An 11367-nucleotide genomic window follows, 5' to 3' on the forward strand; every position below is an offset into this window, starting at 1 on the left:
ATCTCAACAATTTGCAACTACATGTTTTAAAATTTTGATCATATGTTACGTAATAAGGGGCCAAAAGGGGCCAGAATGCTAAATCTTTGATGCTTTATATCTCAAAAAGGGGGAATATTTTGAAAAGCAATATTGAACAAAAGATGTTCAGAATAATGTTTTAAACAATATGCAACCTTTCAATTTTTGCAAAACGGCCACATTAAGGACTTGAAGGGCTGGTCCCTATATATATCAATTCAGCATATCTCTTAAACGAAAACAAATTTCTGAATAGTTGTTGAACAAAAAGTCTTCAAAATCACAAGACCTTTCATTTGATATCAAGAAAAAGGAGCTGACTCCTCAAATTAGGGGCTCAGAGGGGCCAAAAGTCTTTCATCTTTAACGATCAATAATTTGTAATACATTACTGAAGCAAAGATGCTTATCTTAACGATTTACAACAATATATGATAAGATACTGATCATGCGTTACGTTATAAGGGGTCACAAGGGGCCAGAATGCTAAATCTTTGACGCTTTATATCTCGAAAAGGGGGAATATTTCGATAAGGAATACTAAACAAAAGATAGTCAGAATAATGTTCTAAACAACATGCACTCTTTCAATTTTTGTCAGACGCCCCCATTAAGGACCTGAAGGGGTGGCCCCTAAATATTTCCATTCAGCATATCTCCACAACGAAAAGAAATCTCTGAATAGTTGTTGAACAAAAACTATTCAAAATCACAAGACCTTTCATTTGATATCAAGAAAAAGGGACTGACCCCTCAAATTAGGGGCTGAGAGGGGCCAAAAGTCTTTCATCTATAACTCTTTAACCATCAATAATTTGTAATACATTACTGAAGCAAAAATGTTTATCTTAACGATTTACAACAATATATGATAAGATTCTGATCATATGTTACGTAATAAGGGGTCATAAGGGGCCAGAATGCAAAATCTTTGACGCTTTATATTTCGAAAAGGAAGAATATTTTGATAAGAAATACTGAACAAAAGATGGTCAGAATAATGTTCTAAACAACATGCACTCTTTCAATTTTTGTCAGACGGCCCCATTAAGGACCTGGAGGGGTGGCCCCTAAATATTTCCATTCAGCATATCTCCACAACGAAAAGAAATCTCTGAATAGTTGTTGAACAAAAAGTCTTCAAAATCACAAGACCTTTCATTTGATATCAAGAAAAAGGGGCAGACCCTTCAAATTAGGGGCTGAGAGGGGCCAAAATCTTTCATTTATAACTCTTTAACCATCAATAATTTGTAATACATTACTGAAGCAAAGATGTTTATCTTAACGATTTACAACAATATATGATAAGATTCTGATCATATGTTACGTAATAAGGGGTCACAAGGGGCCAGAATGCTAAATCTTTGACGCTTTATATCTCGAAAAGGAAGAATATTTTGATAAGCAATACTGAACAAAAGATGGTCAGAATAATGTTCTAAACAATATGCTTCCTTTCATTTTTTTGTCAAACGGCCCGATTAAGGACTTGGAGGAGTGACCCCTAAATATTTCCATTCAGCATATCTCCACAACGAAAGGAAATCTTTGAATATTTCTTGAAAAATCGTTTCCAAAATCACAAGACCTTTCAATTGATATCAAGAAAAAGGGGCTGACTCCTTAAACTAGGGGCTCAGAGGGGCCAAAAGAATGTCATCTATAGCTCTTTGATAATGGTATATAAATCAAAAGAATAAAATCTAATTGGGGAAGTCTATATATTATTATCTTTTAACAAAGATCATAATCAAAATCATATCTCATCTTATCGAGAAATCGGACGGAAGACCTACTCGTTGCTCGCAACGAGATCTCATCTAGTTATTATTATTATTATTATTTTTCTTCCTGGGTACTTTTTTGTCCGTGAGTGATCTCCGAAACTACACATCCGATTGAGGTGAAACCTTTTTAGGGTTACTAGGCATGTTATGTAGATTTGCGGAACGAAGGTCATTTTGCGCGCACGCGCATGCACGTGCGTGCGCGTGCAATGCGTAAAATGACCAATATACTTGATATAGCTGTAACTTTTATATTTTTTGATAAAATGCTTTGATACTCAGAATATAAGGATATATTAAAAGTATGAACAAGATGACATGGTCAACATGCACATGCATGCACGTGCGCGCACGCGCAAAGCGTAAAATGACCAATTTACTTGATATAGTCGTAACTTTGAAATTTTTTGATGAAATGCTTTGATACTCAAAATATTTATATGTATTTAAAGTGTAGACAAGACGACATGATCATCATGCACATGCATGCATATGCATGCACGTGCGCGCGCGTGCAATGTGTTAAATGACCAATTTACTTAATATAGCCGTACTTTTTATATTTTTTGATGAAAAGCTTTGATATTAAAAATATACAGATATATTAAAAGTGTAGACAGGATGATGTGGCCATCATGCACATGCATGCACATGTGCGCGCGTGCAATGTGTTTAATGACCAATATACTTAATATAGCCGTAACTTTTATATTTTTTGATGAAAAGCTTTGATACTAAGAATAAACAGACATATTATAAGTGTAGACAAAATGGCATGGTCATTATGAACATGCATACAGGTGCGCGTGCGCGCAATGCTAAGATGACCAATATACTTGTTATAGCCGGAACTTATATATTTTTTGATGAAATGTTTTGACACTGAGAATATAAAGATGCATTTATAGTATAGACGGAATGACATGGTCAACCTGCACATGCATGCATGTGCGCGCGCGTGAAATGCGTTAAATGACCAATATACTTAATTGCCTTATTTAATGAAGCTTACAGGAAATAAGACACCAAAAGGGAGTTGGGGAGCGTTTGGGGAACATCTGTAACGGTCCCCGTTACAATTAATACTAGTTCTACTATGAGTTTCAAACACTGCTCAAAATACTGTGAAATCTTTATTGTGGGTGGAGGACCAATGCAGATTTTATGGGTCACTATTTCCCACACATTTTCATCCCTACAATTGATTACTTTGGCAGCATGTTGCTTAATACTTTTTGAGCACTAAATAACATCCCCAGTAAAATTTTGGTTGCCCAAGGACATTGACCTCATTATTTATCATGGATATATATCTTAAAAGATAATTCCTTTTTAAAGAAAATCATAACATAATTTTATTGCAGAGTGTGTTTATGTAGATGTTTCTACATCATTTTTAGCTCACCTGAGCTGAAAGCTCATGCATGTGAACTTTTCTGATCACAATTTGTCTGGCACTCATCTGTCTGTCCAGCTATCTGTCTGTAAACTTTACACATTTTTGACTTCTTCTCAAGAACCACTTGGCCATTTTCAATCAAACTTGTCACAAAGTATCTATGGGTAAAGGGGATTTTTTAAATGAAGAGCCACACCCTCTTTCAAGGGGAGATAATTAAGAATTTGTGAAAATTTAATGGCATCTTTTAAAAACTTTCTCAAGAACCACTGGGACAAAAAAAAAACTTATATGAAAGCTTCATTACATAGTGTAGATTCAAATTTGTTCAATCATAAGTGGAGTGGGGTGGGTCCACAATAGAGAATTAAAATATCTATAAAAACCTCACGAATAGCAAAGCCATGATTAGTCATATTTGTATGGAAGCATCCTTAGATAGTGTAGAGTAGATTTATTCAAAAGGCCCCAAGTGGGTAGGGTGGGGCCACAATAGGAGATCAAAGTTTTGCATAGGAATATATAAGAAAAATCGTTCCTAAAATCATGTTAATTTTAAGTGAATCCTAATTTCAGGTTATATGATTCCTACTCATTTGAGGTCATACCAGTAATGGGACAGGTGCTGGCTAAAGACTGGAAATCTTATCAGTATCTTGTAGAGAGTATAAGACAGTTTCCCAATCAGGTATAGTTGACTTTAAGGATGAAACATTATTATATTCAAGATTTTGACTGCAGTAATCCATTGGCATTCCCAAGCTTAATTTGTAAATAAAAAATATATCTACTGTACTTTAAACATTTTTATAGTGTAGTAGATATATTTTTATTTTCAGTTTTAAGCAGGGGAATTAATGCCTAGAACTTTGTATGAAAAAAAAAACATGGGGTGTAGCACTGTTTTAAATTCGCTCAGTCACGGTTCTGTTTAAGAAATTATACATGTACTATTTTCTTTGAATGGGCACTGTCTTAAATTCACCCTCTTGTGTCTAGGGCGAAAGGGGCAAAAATAAAACAGAGGTGAAAATTTTCCTGTATACAGTAATTTTGTGAGCTCATATATGGTAACTTTTTTTTTTCAGAGAAGATTTGCAGCTATGCTTCAACATGCAGGATTTGGAATTGTGTCTTATGAAAATTTAACATTTGGTATATCTGCTGTTCACTCTGGATATAAATTAATTAAAAGTTAAAATAATTGTGTATATTAATTACTTGCAATCTATGTCTTTATTTATTTTAGTACATGATGAAAGATTCTAATAAAAAAAAATGATTATTTTTACAGCCATGTGTCTTAATTGAAAGCTCAAGTGAGCTTTTTGGATCAAATTCTGTACAGCATTTTTCTTTAAACATTTTGGACTTCTTCTCAAGAACCACTTGGTCAATTTCAATCAAACATACCACAAAGCATCCTTGGTTGAAGGGATTCATGTTTATTCAAGTGAAGCACCACACCTTCTTTCAAGGGGATTGATTGATTAATATGCAAAGTTGTTGTTCATTCCTCCATGTATGAGCCAATGGTAGAGAGTGCAAGGGGACATGGACCCAATTTTGAAGTTTATATCCATCAAAAGTTTCAGTAGAAATCCATGTCTTACATGTTGTGAGAGTGTTTTTAGACTCTGACTGATACATTGTAACTTATAACTTAAAATTTGTAAGTGTTTAGTAACTTTTGTCCCTGAAAATGCATAAACTACAAATTTCGAATGTATTTGAATGATATGCATCCTTGCACTTCAAGAACTAAAACAAATCCTTTAAACAAGAAATTTGTCACATTGATGTATTAAATCATTAAACGATATTAAAACTATAATCAAGAATTGTCAAAACAAAAATGAAAGAAAGCAAAACCAACAGCAAATTCAAAGAATTGTGGTCTTCTGCTTTTTAAGTCTTATTGATTGGCATGCAATTATATATGGCATTTTGTACTGTCTTGTTTCTGTGTTCTGTCTTGTCTGTCCATCATACAAAGAAAGATTTAAATTATGAATTAAAGTTACAGCCAAGATTAAAGTTTCTGAAAACTGCATCAAACTTCTAAGATCAAGGCCTGGAGGTCAAATATCACAATACACCATTTTTTTCCCAGATGTACATTACTTGTGACAAGGCCTGTGTGTATTGTGCATTGTGATATTTGACCTCCATACCTTGATCTTGGAAGTTTGAATTTGCTTGTAATTTCTATATTTGATGTATAAATAACCTGAATTCTTAGTTTATGCTTTGAACAAACACTTTGTGTCGCTTTCTGCACTTGCTATTAAAGCCCTGTCTCTTCTGGTGCAAAAATTACAACCAAAGTTAAAAATTTTGATCAGTAGGTCAAACGTCTAGGTCAAGGTGAAGTCAAAAATGATAGTTCTTTCTAAAAGGTTAATTTGTCACAGGTTATGCAAGGGTACATGACAAATTTTAAAAATTTTGAAAAGTAAGTTAAACTTTAAAGTTAAGGCCATGAGGTCAAAAATCATAGTACATCTAGAAAGGTCCATGTGAAATATGAATGTCCTGTTTTTCCTCATTCAAAAGTTATCACCATTTTTAAAAATTTTTTAAAGTAAGTCAAACTTTAAAGTATAAGTTCATGGGGTCAAAAATCATAGTACATTTGGGAGGGTCACTGGTAATGCACATGTGAAACATGAATGCCCTATCTTCTCTCTGTCGTTTAAAAAAAAAAAGATGTGTTTGTGAAACACTCATGCCCCCATATGGCAGCTTATGGCGAAGGTTTAACTCAAATGCAAGGCAAAATCCAGGTCAAGAAATCAAAAATGTTGGTACCCCCAAAGAAAGGAGTTGTCTTGAGGAATATACCTGTGAAATTTGAAAGCCCTAGCTCCAACTGTTCAAAAGTTTTGGCGAAGGTTAAAGTTTTTTAAAAGTAAGTAAAACGTCAAGGTCAAATGGGGCCCCAAGGGAAGGTCTTGTCAAAAGTGATACACATGTTTGTGAAACATGAAAGTCCTAAAACCAAACGTTCACATGTTATGGCCAAGATTTTATTTCTTTTTAAAATTAGGTCAAACACCAAGGTCAAGGTCAAAATTGTTGGTATCCAAAGGAAAGTCTTGTCCCAAGGAATGCACATGTGAAGTATGAAAGCCCTAGCATCAAATGTTTAAAAGGTATGGCAAAGATTAAAGATTTTCAAAAGTAGGTCAAACTCCAAGGTCAAGGTCAAAGGGACAAAGTTGTTGGTATCCAAAGGAAGGTCTTGTCACAAGGATTACATATGTGAAGTATGAAAGCCCTAGCACCAACCATTCAAAAGTTATGGCCAAGGTTAAAGTTTTTCAAAAGTACATCCAACTTCTAGGTCAAGGTCAAAGGGTCAAAGTGGTTGGTATCCAAAGAAAGGTCTTGTCAAAAGGAATACACATGTGAAGTATGAAACCTCAAGCACCAACTGTTCAAAAGTTATGGCCAAGGTTAAAGTTTTTCAAAAGTAGGACAAACGTCAAGGTCAAAGTTGTTGGTATCCAAAGGAAGGTCTTGTCACAAGGAATACACATGTGACGTTTGAAACCCCAAGCACCAATTGTTCAAAAGTTATGCCCATGGTTAAAGTCTCATAAAATTTTGCAAAAGTGGGTCAAACTCCAAGGTCAAGGTCAAAAGGTCATATATTATGGTACCCACAAAAAGGCCTTTTTCACAAGGAATACACATTTGAAATATGAACTTAAAAGCCATACCTCCAACCAGTCAAAAGTTATGGGCAAGGTAAAAGTTTTTGCAGACAAACAGACAGACGGAGGGACAGGGCAAAAACTATATACCCCCGAATCTTCGATACAGGGGCATAAAAATTTGAAGGTTTTTCCTATATATTATGTTAAATCTTGATTCCATACTGTGGGCCCAAGGGGACCATGGTTTGAATAATTAATTTACAATCTACACTGAGTCCAGTGGTTCTTGAGAGGAAAATTTTTCCTAGTAAATATACCAATGTAAAACTTTGATCCACTATTGGCCCCATTTTACTCCAAGGGGACATGTTTTGAACAATTAATTTACAATCTAAACTACCTCAGGAAGCTTTAATGTAAATTTCAGCATTTCCAGTCCATTATTGGTTCTTGAGAAGATATTCCCAATATACCTCAATGTAAATTTTTGATTCCCCATTCAGGCCTCTAAGTGGCCCCTAAAATTAAGGCGCCAGCTGGCGCCTTATCCGAAAAATTTAGTCGCCAATGCAAATTTTTAGTCGCCAGGCAATTTTTCTAAAGCGCCAACTTTAAAAGTTAATAGAATATAGGGACCCATGACGTGCCTAAGAAAACATGACATGTCCATTGCTAAAAATAATTTCCTCTTTTTATAAATTTCTTTTCGCTTTTTCAGAAAAAATTGTTAAAAATGTGAAAAATTCCGGAATTCGACGATCGCCAAGTCAATTAAAAATGGTCACCAATTTGGCGACTTATGGAAAATTTTTAGGTGCCAATCAAAAATTTTAGGCACCATGGCGACTAAATTAGTCACCAATTAGAGCCCTGCCATTGTGACCCAACCCTACCCCCGGCGGCAATGATTTGAACACAGTTACCTTAGGAAGCTTCTACATAGTTTTATCTTTTCTCCTTTTTGTGGCCCTCTCTTCTCCCAGGATGCTTCCATGCAAGTTTTATATTTTCTAGCTTAGTGGTTCTTTATAGAAGAAGGAGAAGATTTTTAAATGATGCCATTAATTTTTCACTAATTCGTAATTATCTTCCCTCAGAAGAAAGTTTGGCCTTTCATTTGAACAAACTTGAATCCCTGTTATCCAAGGATATTTTGTAGCAAGTTCGGTTGAATTTGGCCAAGTGATTCTTGAGAAGAATCGAAAATGTGAAAAGTATACAGACAGATGGGCAGCTTCAAAGACGGACGTCGAACAAAATGTGATCAGAAAAACTCACTTGAACCTTCAGCTCAGGTGAGCAAAACATGTGTTATTTTGATGCACTCAGGCCCATAGCAATGGTTTCAAAAGTTGTGTGCGGGAGACACCCCCCCCCCCCCCAAAAAAAAAATATGACAAGCAAAATTTTTAAAAAATAGAATAAAAAAATAAATTTAAAAAAAGGGGGGGCAACTTCCCAAAATAATCTGACAACCCTTAAAAAAAACAACCAAAAAAAAAACAAACAAAAAACAAGATGTGTTTGTGAAACACTGATGCCTCCGTATGGCAGGTTATGGCAAAGGATAAAGTTTTTCAAATACAAGTCAAACTCCAGGTCAAGAAATCAAAAATGTTAGTACCCCCAAAAAGGTCTTGTCTCGAGGGATATACCTGTGAAATTTGAAAGCCCTAGCTCCAACTGTTCAAAAGTTATGAAAAAGGTTAAAGTTTTTTAAAATTAAATAAAACGTCAAGGTCAAATGGGGCCCCAAGGGAAGGTCTTGTCACAAGTGATACACATATTCATGAAATGTGTAAAGCCCTGGAACTGAACGTTCACAAGGTTAAAGTTTTTAGAAAGTAGGTCAAACTCGAAGGTCAAGGTCAATACTAAAATTGTGGTATCAAAAAGAAAGTCTTGTCACAAGGATTACATAATTATATGAAGTATGAAAGTCCTAGCACCAACCGTTCAAAAGTTAAAGCCAAGATTGAAGTTTTCCCGAAAGTAAGTCAAACTCCTAGGTCAAGATCACAGTGGTTAATATACAAAGGAAGGACTTGTCAAAAGGAATACACGTTAAATATGAAAGCCCTAGCACCAACCACTCAAAAGTTATGGCCAAGGTTATAGTTTTTCAAAAGTAGGTCAAACTCCAAGATCAAGGTCAAAATTGTTGGTATTCAAAGGAAGGTTTTGTCACAAGGAATACACATGTGAAATTTGAAACCCCAAGCACCAATTGTTCAAAAGTTATTGGCCAAGGTTAAAGTCTCATAAAATTTTGCAAAAAATGGGTCAAACTACAAGGTCAAGGTAAAAAATGATGGTACCCAAAGAAAGGTCTTTTCACAAGGAATACACATGTGAAATATGAAAGTCATACCTCCAACTAGTCAAAAGTTATGGGCAAGGTTAAAGTTTTTGCAGACAGACTGACAGACAGGGCAAAAACTTAACACCGCCAAATCTCAATATGGGGGCATAAAAACTCTAGAGTTTATGTATATAGGTGTGGTACGTCTTTTTTAATTAAAACATGTTTTTTCTTGACTGAAAGTGTCAGGATCTTTATTCAACTTTTAAGTGTATTTAAAGTAGATTCAAAATTTTATTAAATATATTTTACATTTAACAATCAAGAAGACAAGCCTCTATGCTTTTATGGTAGTGTACATTTCACTAGTATTAACAACAATTTATATTAGGAAGGTCCCCTTTCTTTTTCAAGTTCCAAAGTCAAGTTCAAGGGCACCATGACCTCGAATAACAAGAGGCCCATGGGCCACAATGCTCACCCAAGTCAATGTGGCCCTACCATTCTTTGTTAGCTGATGAGCCTTTGGCTCAAGTGAGCTGAGAATCTTCCTTTTTTGACAACTAAGGAATAATTTTTCTCAGTCAAATTTTTCCATAGATGATGATACAATTTCATATCTTTCAATAATTAGAACTTTTCTCATAATTAATCTTAGTTCACAAATTGAATTCGATTTTTATAGGTATTGTGCAAACACCTTGTTTGCCCATCTTCTTTGGTTTAGCCATAGTACAAACCACACTTAGCAAAAGTGGCATTTCTATCTGGAGTCAACAACAAGAGGCACATGGGCCACATCACTCACCTGAGCACATTGGCTAGGCAAAAGCACAAATCAGTTCAGTATTGAAAAGATTACCGGGGGGGGGGGGGGGGGGGGGGGCTTGAATTTTTAACTACCTGGTGCTTCCATGTCAATATAACAAATGGCTTTGTTGTACTTGAGAAGATTAAAAAAAAAATTCCATATATTCCTTTGTAAAAATGTGATCCCCCATTGTGGCTCCTCCCTATCCCAGGGGTCATCATTTGAACAATCTTGAATCTACACTACCTGAGGATGCTTCCATATCAATATGACTAAACATAGCTTTTCTGTTCTTGAGAAGAAATATTTTTTCTATATGTTCTTATGTAAAATTTTTGATCACCCATTGGGCCCCACCCTACCTACACTACCTGAGGATGCTTCCATATCAATATGACTAATCATGGCTTTGCAGTTCTTCAGAAGAAATTTACCTATATATTTCTATTTAAGACTTTGAACCTTCATTGTGGCCACACCCTACCCCGGGGTCATGATTTGAACGTAATAGAATCTACACTACCTGAGGATGCTTCCATATAAATATGATCAATCAGGGCTTTGCTGTTCCTGAGAAGATTTTTCCTATATATTTCTATGTAAAACTTTGATCCCCCATTGTGGCCCCACCCTACCCCCAGGGGTCATGATTTGAATAAATTTGAATCTACACTACCTGAGAATGCTTCCATATGTAAAACATGACCAATCAGGGCTTTGCTGTTCCTGAGAAGATTTTTCCTATATATTTCTATGTAAAACTTTGATAGTCCATTGTTGCCCCGCCCTACCCCCAGGGGTCATGATTTGAACAAACTTGAATGTATCTAAGGATGCTTCCATATAAATATGATTCATCATGGCTTTGCTGTTTTTGAAAAGATTTTTCCTATATATTTCTATGTAAAACTTTGAAGAAATTTACCTATATATTTCTATTTAAGACTTTGAACCTTCATTGTGGCCACACCCTACCCCGGGGTCATGATTTGAACGTAATAGAATCTACACTACCTGAGGATGCTTCCATATAAATATGATCAATCAGGGCTTTGCTGTTCCTGAGAAGATTTTTCCTATATATTTCTATGTAAAACTTTGATCCCCCATTGTGGCCCCACCCTACCCCCAGGGGTCATGATTTGAATAAATTTGAATCTACACTACCTGAGGATGCTTCCATATGTAAAACATGACCAATCAGGGCTTTGCTGTTCCTGAGAAGATTTTTCCTATATATTTCTATGTAAAACTTTGATAGTCCATTGTTGCCCCGCCCTACCCCCAGGGGTCATGATTTGAACAAACTTGAATGTATCTAAGGATGCTTCCATATAAATATGATTCATCATGGCTTTGCTGTTTTTGAAAAGATTTTTCCT

The 11367-nt window shown here is 35.4% G+C and overlaps 1 protein-coding gene across 1 annotated transcript in view; it reads left to right on the plus strand.

Annotated features, from left to right (window-relative positions):
* The window catches only part of LOC133205206 (2-methoxy-6-polyprenyl-1,4-benzoquinol methylase, mitochondrial-like), a 31406-nt gene extending 26956 nt beyond the window's left edge, over positions 1-4450 (plus strand). Inside the window, exons 6-7 of the mRNA XM_061340966.1 lie at positions 3787-3898; positions 4299-4450. Coding sequence (XP_061196950.1) covers positions 3787-3898; positions 4299-4409 — 223 coding nt within the window. The 3' untranslated portion in view covers positions 4410-4450. The remainder of the gene's footprint in view (positions 1-3786; positions 3899-4298) is intronic.
* Positions 4451-11367: the final 6917 nt, after the last annotated feature.

This window comes from Saccostrea echinata, unplaced genomic scaffold (genome assembly GCF_033153115.1).
Source record: "Saccostrea echinata isolate AGI-Se365-2 ecotype Australia unplaced genomic scaffold, CSIRO_AGI_Sech_v1 ptg000054l, whole genome shotgun sequence".
In the NCBI taxonomy this organism is placed as follows: domain Eukaryota; kingdom Metazoa; phylum Mollusca; class Bivalvia; order Ostreida; family Ostreidae; genus Saccostrea; species Saccostrea echinata.